General features: G+C 32.6%; 2 protein-coding genes across 3 annotated transcripts; both read right to left on the reverse strand.

Moving 5' to 3' along the window:
• Nucleotides 1-1,101: 1,101 nt before the first annotated feature.
• On the reverse strand, nucleotides 1,102-7,189 carry LOC103865658 (probable 2-oxoglutarate-dependent dioxygenase ANS). Its single transcript, XM_009143480.3, has 3 exons — nucleotides 4,645-7,189; nucleotides 3,702-4,035; nucleotides 1,102-3,374 (listed from the first exon to the last, which is right to left on the reverse strand). The coding sequence occupies exons 1-3, from the start codon at nucleotides 5,124-5,126 to the stop codon at nucleotides 3,126-3,128; spliced, it is 1,065 nt and encodes a 354-aa protein (XP_009141728.1). The 5' UTR covers nucleotides 5,127-7,189; the 3' UTR covers nucleotides 1,102-3,125.
• Nucleotides 7,190-9,965: 2,776 nt separating this feature from the next.
• Nucleotides 9,966-14,880, reverse strand: LOC103865659 (AMP deaminase). Of its 2 annotated transcripts, none has more exons than XM_018658686.2 (19): nucleotides 14,467-14,880; nucleotides 14,182-14,372; nucleotides 13,949-14,114; nucleotides 13,556-13,734; nucleotides 13,421-13,472; nucleotides 13,221-13,348; nucleotides 12,954-13,133; nucleotides 12,815-12,882; nucleotides 12,544-12,686; nucleotides 12,278-12,339; nucleotides 11,732-11,845; nucleotides 11,492-11,632; nucleotides 11,251-11,403; nucleotides 11,120-11,173; nucleotides 10,933-11,043; nucleotides 10,677-10,850; nucleotides 10,512-10,592; nucleotides 10,327-10,425; nucleotides 9,966-10,236 (listed from the first exon to the last, which is right to left on the reverse strand). In XM_018658686.2, exons 1-19 carry the CDS (start codon nucleotides 14,804-14,806, stop codon nucleotides 10,168-10,170), a joined length of 2,505 nt encoding a protein of 834 aa, XP_018514202.2. In that variant the 5' UTR covers nucleotides 14,807-14,880; the 3' UTR covers nucleotides 9,966-10,167. The 2 variants fall into 2 exon arrangements, with proteins under 2 accessions (XP_018514202.2, XP_009141729.3); XM_009143481.3 differs by having other exon boundaries at nucleotides 14,473-14,877.
• Nucleotides 14,881-15,003: the final 123 nt, after the last annotated feature.

Genomic DNA, 15,003 nt, shown 5'->3' on the forward strand with positions numbered 1-15,003 from the left:
ACCTGTTCTGTTTTTCAAACGTTTTGTCTCTCACATCTTTCAGTGCCTTAAAGAGAGTTGTTCCTTATTAAATTCTAATTCGGTGTTTTTTGAACAATTATGCCTCATTTATAAATAGTTTTACTAATACACGTATGAAAAGGGACGTCAATAGAATTAGAAAATAGAAAGCTACTCTCAGATCAGTTCTTCTGACAAAACATCAAATACAATTAACAAAAATACAGAAAAGTGAAAAGAAAATTGAGTAGAAAACATTATAATTAGAACTCTTCTAATTAACTGCAGCGAAAAAACTTGGAAAGTACCAATCTCATAGACGAAATGAGTTGGAAATCGGTAAGTAATCTTGGTTGGCCAAAAAGAAGACATGATTCACTCCATCTCCTCCTATTCAATCCGAAACATTTTAAAAGATATAGACGCCCCTTCAAATAAAACAGCAACCACTGATTGATTTATTTTCCTATAATTAACAAAACAAAGGTGAAATCGAAATAAATATTGCAGAGACAAAAACAGTTACGAAGGGAGATGATGGAACTGAATGAGAGGAAAATTAATGTCATATACTTGGATGACGATGAGTTAAAAGGGAAAATCAATTTGAAATTTTCATATATAGATTGAAAAAAAGAGCGACTGCAAAAGGGTGTAATTGATGAGACGCGTTGAATCCAAAAGAAAACAAATGAGATACCTTTTACAAAGGGGCGTCTATAGAAGGAGTGTATCTTTTAGAGAAACGTTGATTAAGGCGAAGACCAGAAGGACACTTTTTTTAGTGAAAGAGATTGATGACGTTGGATTTTATAGGAGAATGAAAATTTTGTCCGTAAGATTACAAAGTATTGAAAACTCAACCGTTGGATTTAGATTTTATTTTCCTATAAGAAAAATGATTACCTCGTCTGGCAACAAAATTGAGTTTGCTATTAAGAATTGTGTTCTTTAGTTAAAAATAATTAGTTTCAAATACTTATAAGGGCAATTTTTTTAAATAGACTTTTTAAAAAATTTATCACAAAAATAAACTCCAAAAACTAAAATGACCAAAATAGCATTTTTTATTTTGAAATTTAATTTTTTTTTAAATTTTTAAAATTTGAAATCCTATCCCCAAAACTCTACTTCTCAACTCTAAACTCTAAACCCTAAATTCTAAACCCTAAACCCCACCCCTTTACTCCAAACCTTAATGTTTAGATTAATTAACCCTAGAGTATAAGTGTATATGTACTTCTTTTGATAAAACATTTAAGTCTATTTTGGTCATTTTTATTTTTAAAGTCTATATTTGTGACACAAAATTTTTTAGGTCTATCCTATGGAATTTGTCTACTTATAATATCTCAATAAGTATCTTTCTAATAACATGAATCTCAATTAATGTCTGATGATGCAACTTTTCATTTTTTAACAACTTTTCATTTTAACATTGTATTTTTTTTTATATTGGTTTAAAAGAAGTTGTCAATATATAGTAATATATTTTTTTTTATCTAACAATGTGTTTTTCATCATTAAAATTGCATTAATTTAAAAGAAATTGTCAAAATATGTAAACTGTAACTTTTACTTTAAGATTGTGTTTTTTTCATCTTAAAAGTTATAATGAAATAAAATAAATTGTCAAAATGTATATGTATGTAGCTTTTCATCTTGTTAGTTTTTATCTTAAATTTGCATAAGTTTTTAATGAGTTATAGTTGAATTCATTTTTATATCTATTTTACATTTTAAAGAATATTAAGATTGAGTACAAATATCATGTCATTTATTTCTTGGATAATTTAGTTATTTTACAATATTATATATTTATAAACCATCACATATATTTGTGTAGCCACATATACATCTAATTTGGATCAAAAACTACACACACATTTCCTGATGGTTTTCCAAAGATTTGTGCGATTTTTATTTTCCACGGGTTTTTGTGGGAAATTCCTTAAGAATTTCTGATGGATTTATTTCCGAAGTAACTCGGTCGGAAATCGTCTTATTTTCTTATGATGTTCGCTAGCAATTGTAAAAAAGTTTTACAAAAAAATTTTATTTATAAAATGTGATTTATTTGTTTTTATAAAATGGAGCTCCCGTGCGATATCGCACGGGCTCCTTACCTAGTTCTTATTAACATTAATTATAACGAAAACCTAAGGTGGGTAATTTTCCAAAAATATGTAAATGGTACAAGATTAGGCTTCATGTTTCTATCATCTGTAGAGCCCTTTTATGGGCTTTTCATTTTCATAAATAAAAAAGGCCGACAGTAAAGGATGATAACTCTTCTTTTTTGATAACTCTTCTTTTATTCCACTTTTTCTTTGTTGACTTTGAGGTTGACATAGTAAATTTTTCATTTGCACTCTACTTGGATGATAAGCTTTTCATCATGTTGAAGTTGACCTAATAAACTTTCATGTTGAGCTAGTTAGATAACAATTGACAAACATAATAAGACACGTTTTAAGAATTGTGGATAGATGACAACATTTTTATTTACGCTACTTTAGAAGTGAGGGAAATGGGAACGAATTTCGGCGCCGTACGGCGGCTTGCAACTCATCTATTAATAAAGAGCTTATTATGAAAGAGATCAAAAGCTAATGCTTCACTTTTTATCAACATATAACAACTCAAACACTCGGATAACACTTCAACTTTCATAGATGTAGCCAGGACTCAGGTTACTGATATTTTTATCTAAACATTCGAATCTTTGTTTACTTTTCATTTTGTTATTTCAACTATTTAAACCTTATATAGAATTCATGGCTTTGCAGTAAAGTTTATTGAAAACCTTCTGTACGATCAACTATGCATCGTTTTTAAATGTTTTGACTTGAATGTAAACTAAATCTTAAGCTAGTGAAAGATCAATGAAGCAAATATGAATATTCATATCGGGCCTCAGAAGAGAGCAACAATTCTTTCCGTACTCTTTTAGCAACACAATAGGCAATAGGCTAAATAAACTATTAAAGGTAAACATGAAGATCTGATTTTACCATTTATGAATTTATTTCTTACATAGTGTACGTTTACGGTTACATATTATTTAGCAACGACTATTTAAGTACGTAGGAGTAACTGACTTTTCTCGGGATATATATCAATTATCATGTACTTGCCAACAGTGAATCAACTTGATTTTTCCCACTAGGACCCTTTTGCCTAATCAGAAGACGGTACTCGTCGAACCTGATCGGTTTATAAAGAGCAGGTTGGTCTTCGGTTAGTAGTTCTTTAACCGGTCCGATCGGGATATCACTTCTCGGGTTGTAGAAGAGTGCCAAGGAGACTCGATCCATACCTGAATTAACGACCACCTGATGCTCCACGCTTTTGTAAATTCCATTGCTAAGTATCTACAATTTGATCCCAACATATTGTTTGGTTATATGAATTTGCTAAAAATAATATCGTTATAGAAACACTATTACTTTTATATATTCCGCAGAATGGAGACTTTCTATATAACATATGAGCCTAGGACATAAAATCTTATTGGTTTTTGCTACGACAGATCTAGGGCTTTAAATTTTATTTTGCATGCTCCATGTAGAGTTTCAGTATTATATGTAAATGAACAATAAAGTCTCTAAAACCATATATATGGCGATGTCTATTTTGTTCTCCAGGTTATCAGTAGTTTAAAATGTTCAAAAAGGTAAAATATAATTAAGAACCAGTACCTGAACTTGATCTCCAATGTTAACGATCAAAGCATTGGGCACGGATTTAATGGTGACCCAGCAGTCACCACGACGGACCTGGAGGCCAGCGACCTTCTCGTCGGGGAGGACAATGGTGATGCCACCCGGGTCAGAATGAGAAGAGAGACCTAAAGTTAGGTGTGGCTGAGGGCATTTTGGGTAAAAGTTTGCTCTCAGATTAGCTCCAACTTTGTCTTCTCCTCCAAATGCCTTCATGAGATGGTTTGGTTCTAAACCTAAACTCTCTGACAATGTCTCCACTAGCCTCTCACACAGTTTTCTCACTTCTTCTCCGTACTCTTCGATCAATTCTCTGCATCGGTGGAAAAGTATGTTTTTAATATTAATATAATACGTATACTGGTTGATTGTAGACCAACTGTTTGTGAAATAGATTTACTACTAAAGTTTGTGATCTTACATTCAGTAAAAGTAAGAGAAAAAAACAACCATTAAAACTTTTAAGACAAATAACACACAGTACAAATTTAATTACATATGTTATATCTCTTATATGTATCTATGTAGTTAAGAAAATAAAGTCATGATTCACATGGGTGTGACCACATGAAAGGTGTTCACACATGAGACACGTGCCTAAATAAAACATATAGACCAGACGATCATGTCAATGTGTGTATGTATTTACAAGTTGTGCCTTCACGTAATCAAGATGCATCAACAGCTATAAAAACACACACACACACGAAACGTGTGTCCTCATGCAAACATCCACTTAGTAAACATATTTTTTAAGTAAAGGGTTTCTTTAAGAACATACACACTGAGAATTTAATATACATATATTCAACTATACCTATACCTTAGACGTAGATGACAAGAAACTTAATTATGTTATGCACGTGTATATATATAGAAGAACAGGTTTGATTGGTATTGTGCATATGTATATACTAAATACCTTATCTTAGGAGGCTGAGATGGCCACTTGGAAGGGTTTCGAATGGAAGAAGGCAAGTAATTGAGGAAGAAATAATCACTCCAATCTAATTTAGCATCTTTCACAACCCCGATCCTGCTTCCATAGCCTTCATATGTGTCTGGTGAGTTTGCGTACTTTCGTTTCACCTCTACAGGTAAATCAAAGAACTCTCGCCACGCTCCCCTGACACTCTCCATCAGCATGTGGTCTACACCATGGTTCACCACTTGGAAGAAACCCCACTCCTCACACGCATTCCTCACGCGCCTAAGCCCTTCCGGTTTCCTCCATATGTCGCTCATGTCTAGCACGGGGACTTCCATGTCAAGACCGGATTGGTCGGAATTGTAGACCACCGGTCTCTGATGAGCGGGTTTCACATACCGGCTTGGGACGGTGGATATGCCGGCTTGGGACAAGGCTTGAACGGAAACAATCGGCTCAGGCCAGCTTGCAACCATTTTTATTTTATTTTGTGAATTGTGTTGTATTAGAAGACACTCAAGAAGATAGATGTAAAGGAAAGAAGGCAAGTTTTAGATGGTGGAAGGAAGCGAGGACGAGTAGGGGTATAAATACAGGAAAAGTAAACCGAAATGAAACCGGAAACAATTAACGAGACCGTATTTTTTTATTCACATTTTATTTTATTTTTATTGAATTTCTAGTTCGACCTAATATACTTTGCATGTTGAGCTAATTGAATGAAAAAAACATAATAAGACACGTTTTTGTAGAGTTGTGGATAGATGCCGACAATATTTCATCTTTTTTTTGTTATTATGACTTTTGAAGTTAGGGAGATGGAGAACGAATGTCGGCGCCGTGCGATGGTTTGCAACTCATTTGTTAATTACTTAAGAGCTATATGGGAGAGACCAAAAGATAACACTTTATCATCACGTGTTTAGTTGTGGTCTCCTACTGAAGTCTTTCCTCTGTTACATTAATCTTAGGATACAATCTTCGTATATATAGTAAAATGACACTTGAATGAACAGACTTAATATAATATAGTTTTTTGCCTCATTTTTGTAGCAATACATAGATGTATTTACACGAAATGATATGCCAATATATTGTCTACTATATATAACCAATTTACAAGTGTTCTATTTCAATATAGTTACAAATGAAACAAAATTCATGTTCTCATACACCGTGAGTTCAGAAGAACGAGATTGTATAAATCTCTTAGGTTGGAACTCCACATTGTCAACAATAAACAAAAAAGCTAACTCATAGTGATCGTCCCGTTTTCAACTTCTCATTGTATTTATATTTATAAGCCCATTCATAGTATATACCAAATATAAAAAGCTGGAAAATCGTGTTTTCAGAACCTGACAACGTAAAACTGGAGCACATGCACTTGAAAAGTAAACATTATTTGACATAGTGAATAAACATAATCATTCAGAATACCTCATGTAATCATATTGAAAGCACATCCACTTAGTAAAATATTATTAACCTCTTTTACTGATCGATCAATACAGATCGCATTTTGAAATTTTAGTCAAAAAAATAATACAGATCGCATTTTTCAAAAAAAGAAAATTAAACACTTTTCAACCATATGTTTAGTTGTTGGACAAAAGTCTCTTTCTTTGAAATATTATTGATAATAACGGGACCATACAGTAGAGAAGAAGCAAAGTATATTGATGCGTATGTATCACATGTCTTATTTAAAATCGGCTGAACATCATAGTATCTCCGATTTCCCAAAACTCTATTTTAAAGTTTTCAAAACTCTATATTTAAAGTTTAAAAGTATTCTTCTCCAAAAACGAAACTTCAAACTCAACTTCAAACCTATTTATATTTTATAATATGGTTCTTATATTTATCATAACTAATTTGAATTCATAAAACTTTTGTAAATAACTAGCACATATATAAACATATTACAAAATATTAATAAAATATTATACTAAAAGAGAAAATTTTAAACAAAAATAACTTAATTAATATTAAACTTCAAGCAAAATACCATATTATTCCATAAAATAATTTTAATAATGCATATTTGATCTACTAAGTGCATTTCAAAGTAAATTTGGTTCTCCTCATTTCTACTTTGTAGATTACGAGCTAAACTTTTTTGAAATCGGATGATATTAATATTTGTAAATACATTAGATCAGTAAAAAAAAACATAACATATTGCTAAAAGACTAATTTTTATCGATGATATTAGTACTCGTGAATATACTCGATATGAAAAAGAAATCATTGCACGAAAAAGACATCAATAACAACAACAACCATCTTCAGTTACACAAAAGAAAATTAGACAATATTTTAAAATTTTGTAAGGTCCAGATCAAACTTACATGACTATTAGTGTTGTTGTAATATTTAAATTTGTGTAATAGTTATGTTTTCATATAATTATTTAAAAGTTTTTTTTGTTAAGTTTTTTTGGTATATTGTTGTTGTTTAAATCTAGTTTTAAAATATTTTAAATTTTATTTAAAGTTTATTTAATTTTATGTGTAAAACTTAAATTTTGTTTACAAAACTTAAAATATTTATGAGATATATATTTTTTAAAGATTAAAACAATAAACGAAAAAATATTTATGAATCATAAATGTGATGTGTAATTGTATCGACCAAAATGCAAATAAAAATATGAAACTTCAAATTTGAAGTTCTAAGTAATGAAACTTTAAATATAGAGTTTCATTTCTCAAAATTTCAAATTTAAAATTTTTGATTTTTTTTTTGAAAACTAAAAAACTTCATATTTAAAATTATAGAACGTCTTTTTGGAGTTGATCACAAGGGTTTCAAATCGGCTGAATCATCAGTGCTAAACTCATCGTTGCTAATAATAGTGCAAACCTTGCATACATATATGTTGAATATTCTGAACGTATTTAATGTGTGTAATAATTAAACTCATCTATACTTCGTCTCGTGGTTAGGCAAATATAAATCCATTGTTTAGAATCTATTCTCTTGTATTTATCCGTAGATGGTCTCGTTTAAGAGATTATTCTGAACTAAGATCCGCGCTTTGCGCGGAATAAACATTATATATATAAATTATTTTTTGTATTATATGTTCTTATGTATTATGAAATAAAAAAATATATTAAATAATTAAAAGTCAGTAACTATTACATATATAACTAAATTGGTGCGAACATATAAATCAATTTTTTTAATCAAAACAATAATTTTCTTTTTTAATTTGATAGGATATATAGTATATCAAAACAATATAATATGTAATTAAATTTAAATTATATTAAAAACATAGTATATTTTTAATATTAACGTCTATTAAATGATGTTTTCTATTCATATAGTATCATGCGTATTTTTAATAGCAAAAACTTTAAATTACTCATAACAAAATTTTTATTGTGGGATTAGTAATTTATAATTTTTTTAAAATTGTCAATGTTCGTTCAAAGCTTTTATCAAAAAATTTATTCAAAGTAAATTTTGAAACAAAAATATTTAATTATTTTATATGGTTTATAGTTTAATTTAAAATGATATATATATATATATATTTAATCTTAATTATTAATTAAATTAGACTTTTTACTTATATGATTTTGTAATCATTTGTATTTTGTCATAACAAAAATTTTAAACCATGGATCGCAAAATTTGAATGTAAGACTTTAAATAGTTTTAGTAGCTTATAACCGTTTTTAAAAATTCAAAATATAACATATACAGAAAAATATAAATTTTTATTATATGGTTATTGTGGTTTTTAATTTATTTGAATAGTTTTAAATTAAACAAATATGATAGAGGAAACATTATTTTTATCAGATATTTATTATTCAAAATCATTAATTGACATATATACTTTAGCCACATTAGGCAATTCCGTAATCTTTATTTAAAGAAATAATAAAGAACATTAATAATAAATTTATGGTAGTTTAATATAAAGCTTATTATATAATTAGATGGACCAATTTATTTCTCTAATAATTTTAAAAATCATCCTAACAATGACATGTGGATACAAAAAAAAAGTAATATTTCTCAGATAATATATACAGGATTAGACTTGTGCATTTTATCTGCTTCTAAAAACCTCAACCAGAACTGACCTAGAAATATTAGATCCGGAACCGAACCGAAAAAATTACAAGTATCTATTGGGTTCAAAATTCTTCTACCCGAAAGAACCAGAACCAAAAAGACCCGACCCGAATAGACCTAAACACGAAAAACTGACCCAAATAGACCCGATCCGATAAAAATCGATTCATACCCAACTTAAAAATATGAATATCTAAATCTATGATTTTGTGTTTTATTTTCTATATTTTATTTTCTAAATATTATTTTATTACATTTTCAAGTAATATGAAGATTTAAATGTAAAATTTAGATTTTAAAATGTTTTATTTTTATTATTAATAGTTTATTTTAATTCTTTTTTGTAAACTTTTAGATATATATATATATATCTAACTTATTCGACTAAATTTGATGGGATTTGGGTATTTTATGTCTTTTTTAGATCCTAAATATCTAAACCTACCCGGACTCGATACAGACTCGATAGGGATACAAAAGTTATGGTAGTTTAAAAGTATTTTAATTATTGTCCGAACTGATCTGAATTCGAGAAAAACCCATCCGAATCGAAAATTTGCAAATACCTATTAGATCTAAATGTTTAAAATCCGAAAAACCAGATCCGAAAAAAACCGACTCGAACCCGATCCGAACGATCATGCCTATTCTGAATCTTTCTATAGGTTTAAGATACCGCCAAAAAAAGTTGATTGTTTAGAAAACAACAGCTACGTACGTCGCCAAGAACAACAGAAGAAAAAGGTAGAAACTATAGTTGCGGTTACTGGCTACGAAGCGCACATGTGAACAGAAACGTTTGTATTTTTGATAAATAGTAGTGTATATATATATTCAACTCGAAAATAGATATTTAGTTTACTATTTGTAATCAACAATCCATTATTGAAATGTTGCTTAGGAAAAGTTATTTTAAAACTCTTAGTTGACTAAGACTCAAATTAAAGATTTAAAAGTTGACCATTAAAATTTACGTTTCTGTTAATCTTAAATTTACATGGTCAACTGTTAAAGATTTTTTTTCTTTGAGAGATAAAATGTAATTTGATTTTAAAGCTATCAAATGGACCAAATTGAAAAAAATTAAGAGTTCATTTTTGCTGTTATATATTTTATCACCACATCTAATATATTGCTCTGAGAAGTCTAAAGATTATGTTAAGAAAAAATTGTGGGAAAGAAATTCAATTTTGTAAATTGTGGGAAAAAATACAGAATAAAACAAGTGTACTAATTTATCCATATAATAAAAAAAATCTTGTTTGATACAAAATCTCTTCTTTTACTTATTTGTGGTTTAGATTTTAATTAATTATTGCTTGATTTGTATGATTTCTGTTGAACTCTAAAGTGGTAGAGATCATTGTACATACACCAAGTTGGATCCTTACATGTTTGCCATTTTTTATTGCTGTTTTTTTATGGGACAACTACATCTGAGATAGCAGCCTTGCCCAAATAGACCTGTTGCATCTCCTCTTTCCAAATCTGCATCAACTTCTATATATTAATTTTCCTTCCTACAGATAAGGGACTTAAACTGTGTATATATTAGATATCAATATTTTGTTCCCTTACCGTGTCCCTGAACTCCACCCTTATGTGAGGCACATTTGTTTTGTGAATGTCGTTTCCATCAGGTCCTCTCTTGTAGTAGTCTTTCCCAATCCAGTGCGACTATAAAAAACATTTCAAAAGAGTGAGTATTATCAGAGCAAGATCATCCCAAAATAATTTGGCGTCTATAAGGGTATAACAAGTACCTTGAGGGCATGTGAGAAACCTGACTGGTACACTGAGTTACGAGCTATCTCGCACAAGTCACAAGCACTCAGCTTCCAAACCTGAAAAATCCAGTTATTTAAGTAAATACATTACTACTATATGATTTGTGAGATGAAACTATAATGGAGGAATCAAGGACTTACTGAGGCAGCAATGCTGTACTCTTCAACGAGAGGTTCTTTGGTTAAGTGAATTTGAAGAGGATCATCCGTAGACAAGGAAACATTGAGACCTCTTAAGAAAAACACAGGAAATGGGTTCCGGTGGTAATCTAGAAACAGAGAGTTGTTGCTCAGTGGAGACATGGCCAGACCAATCTTGTCCAAAAACAAAAAAGAAGTCCAGTCAGATATAATTTTGGATCAGACACAATAATACAAGCAGAGTCTCTCCGCAAACCTGAGCGAGGTAGTAGAGATACTGAAGCACAGGAGACTTCCGTAGGTTGATTCCGTGTGCAATGCTATGGCATGTGAGAAACGTAGCAGCCAAGTGGTCAATGTCACCAGCCTGAAATTTGTAAACATCTTAAAGATCCATTGAGCATAAAAGTGAAAACTATAGCACAAAAGAAGAAATAAAGTACCTCCCCAGAGTGTGGCCGTAGCGTGATGGTAGTCATGCCTTTTGACTCTCGAAGCTGAAAAGATATTACAACTTATTACACAGTTTTGACAACACCAAGCTAGTTGCAGAAGAGATCAGAAGAAAGGGTACCTTGTTTAACACGTAGAGGTTAGCATAACAATAGTAGACATAGTAAGAAAAGGCAGGATTAAATGCGTTAGTCCATTGAGCTGGAGTGGGCATGTGTTTCGTGGGACGTCTTTCAGGCTTGCTTTCATCATCAACCAAATCAAATCCAACAACCTGTTATGCAGACAAAGAAACAGCAACCAACTTTTAAATAGTTCCAGGACATTTGGATTGGAGATTCTTTGTAGAAATAGATGCTAACCTGCTTCAAAAAGACATGGAGCTGGGGATGCGAATCTGGATCTACCGTGGCTTCAAACAGAGGAATGAATATGTTGTCAAGGATATTCTGGAACGATGTCACAATACCCATGTCCTTGTAGATGTTGTACAGGCGTGGCAGCTATCGAGCATACATATATAAAGCGAGGGGAGTGTAGGTCAGTTAGCAATCATCATGTGATAAAGAGAGAGGCACATAAGCATCGGAAAGATAGCCAACCTGAATCAACCAGACAACGTTCTCACTGTATAGATCGTTGTTCACAATCCAACTAGCTAGTTGGTCCCACTCGCTCATTTTTCTGCCGTATATAGATATTCTGTATTCAGCCATCTGAAATGTTGGGGGGGGGAAACAATAAAGAACAATCATGAATCTGTTTCGGCAAGAAGGTATCTTAACACAGAAATTGAGCACAGTGCCATGAAATTTGTTTTCAGAAAAGTCGCAGTAACATTAGCATAGAGAAAGAAACTGAGTGTTTCATAAGGTCTAGTATAGTAAAATAATTAAGGTTTCCTGACGTGATGCTCTCTGTCTATACAGCATATGCAACAAGAAATGGAAGAGTGGTTCATATTTTATCTGGCTTGGGGTTTGTAAGAGGGAGTGGGAGGAGATTCACATCCTAAGCCTCTTTTGTATGTCCACCAGATTATTATATAAAAGAGTAGTTATTATTGATTTGACTGCAACAATGTTCTTCTATCCTCATGTTTTTTTTCCTCAATGCATAAAAATACTGCAGATGCACGTGGAGTATACCTGATATTTGCTAGCTTCAAGGTCGGAGAAAACTTGTTTTGTTATCTCACCAAGAAAACGACCTGAAACCAAAAACAAAAGAAACGTCAGAAACTCAAAAGTATATCTTGCAATCACAACAATTAACATATCTTCGTATAGTGTCACATCTCACATGGTGAGGTACACATTATGTAGAAGGAAAAGTAAGCAGCTGTAAATGCATAGCTGATGCATCAACTGAACTAAAAATCGTGTTAAAGCGTGAGAAAAAATATTTAAAGTACCTTGGATGAGATTATCCTGTTTAAGAAAAATTTCTCTAAGCCTACTTTGGCCACAGGGATTGTACTTAAGGTTGAACTTATCAAAGCGATGGAATGTACTCTTGTCTGCATGAACATCCATAAGGTCGACGTTCAAGTCATATCTGTGCACAGTTCAAACACAAGGAAGAAGGTTTATTTCATCAGCATAACGCCAAATTAGTCAAAAAAGTAATACAGATAATCTACATAACAACAAGTCTTGCATTTAAAAATTGGAAATGTATATTACCCAGTCAGATCCAAGCTCTCAAAAACTTCTTTCAAGGTTAAATAAGTTCCATCCCGGAAGATGACAACCTGTATAGAGCCAAAAAAATTAATCATACCTTTATACTAATCTAAAACAAAATGGTTACAATTGTTGTTACCTCATCAGGTTCTTTCCGGAGCTTTGACTTGATAAACCTCAAGAGGTGTTTCTGGTTCATGCAAGCTGAGTGATGAACATGAGTGTCCACTTTCCTAACGTTATAAAAATCACGATGCGGTGCACTTTTTTGGGCGAGGAACTCTTTATCCGCATTAAGCATCAAATGCAGATTAAATTTCTGTAACACACACAAAAAACACAATGTTAATTAACCAGATGAAACTTGCTTATTGAAATTAATTCTTCTCTAAACTAAAGCTCTTGCCTGTTCTAGGAGCACTAGACGACGGTGACACAATGTCCTGATATTTCCTGCAGCTGTGACTTTGAGCACGTGATGCAAGTCCGTGAAGAACGTTGTGGCGTCAGCTACAGGGAAGAGCTCTTCCTTTGCTGGGAGTAGCAAAACAGAACATGAGTCATCTTATTTGAAAAGCGAAGGAATGTAACCAAATAAACTCTTACCATCTTTATTTGGAAACACATGGACTACCCCATCTTGCATCTCAAAATAATGCTGTAAACACACACAATTATTGAAGTTAAATTCATCAGGTTCATGTCGTTCAATGAAGAAAAAACAAAGGAGAACAAACTCACATCAGTCTTTCCCTGAGGATAGTGTGCAAATGGCTCTAGATTAGGCTTTGGAGTACTCGGATCAGATATGACTTCCTTTTCCCACGGCGCAACTGTTTCTTGGAAGACATACCTCTTCCGCAACTCAAGACATTCTTGCAGACATTTGTAGGCATCAACTTCATCTGACGTTGGGGCCTCTGAATAGATCATGTGTAAAAATCTTAATAAGAAACTGTTTCAAGGTATAACACTTAAACAATGGTTTAGAGATTCCAAGGCTCAAAGCTAATAGAGTATAGTGCTATTTAACTCATTGCCACTGGTAAAGAACTTAAACTAGTGGAGGCTTACGAATCAAACATGTAATGATTTGTGTAAACAGGAAAGAAAAAACAAGTAAGCATTCTTTACCAAGAGGAACATCAAGACGGACAAAGGTCTCTTGCTCCGGCTCTTTACGAAGAATGTCAGCAGCAATAGGATCAGGCTGAACTCCATGTAAGTCACCAGACATACTGTGTGAACGAATCATGCTTGAAGCAGCCATAGATACTTGCTCTTCAGTAGCATCTGCAGGCTACATAAAAAAAACTTACTAATAAGTATTTTGCTTACTCATTCAATTCAATAAACAAAACACTCACCAAGTCCCCATTGGTTTGCAAGTAGGAAGCATCCAACTCTGCAGCATCAGTCAAATTATCATCATCATCATCTGATTCCCCCATACTCTCAAAGGCACTACCACTAGCAACAGGTGATTTAGGAGAGATGGGTCTCACAAAGCTCCCAGCTTTCCTGATACTACCACTACTCCCATGTACTGAAGATCTCCCTAGAACCATAGCATCACAAAAGACACAAACCCATCAATAAAAATCAAATCTTTATCCAATACACACACTTAAAAACAGAGACTTTCCCATTACCAATACCTTCAGATGGAGTATGAAGCCTGGGCAAACCAGGAGGGATCTCATCCACACACACGTGTCCGTTGCTGCGTCCCGCATCATCAGTGAACGGCGTGGCGTCTGGAAGAGAAGCGGGGGTGTGTCCTTTCCTTTTAACTTGGCTCCGCCGCCTCGAAAGGGTTTGACTTTGATGCTGCGGAGAGTCTCCTCCATCGGTGTTGTTGTTGTCTTTCTTCTCTCTGCCACGCTCGAGGACGAGATTCAGGGCCTTGAAGTGCATGAAGAACCCTGAAACGGCGACGAAGGAAGCTCCGAAGAGGGCCGCGAGGGCGAGCTGGTAAATGTTCGGTTCCATTGAGAGTGAGCAGGTTAGAGACAGTAAGCTAGGAGTTTTGGTCTGAGTGGCGAAGATAGAAGAAAAAGGTTTAAGCTTTTGTATTTATAGGCAGGCCCATTGAATGTAACCTGCCAGGCTTTTTGGTCTTTGAATAAAATCGCATTTAAAACATTTCTATTGTTGCCCCAAAAAAAAACATTTCTATTAAAAGATTT

This window comes from Brassica rapa, chromosome A04 (assembly GCF_000309985.2).
Source record: "Brassica rapa cultivar Chiifu-401-42 chromosome A04, CAAS_Brap_v3.01, whole genome shotgun sequence".
Taxonomy (NCBI): Eukaryota; Viridiplantae; Streptophyta; class Magnoliopsida; order Brassicales; family Brassicaceae; genus Brassica; species Brassica rapa.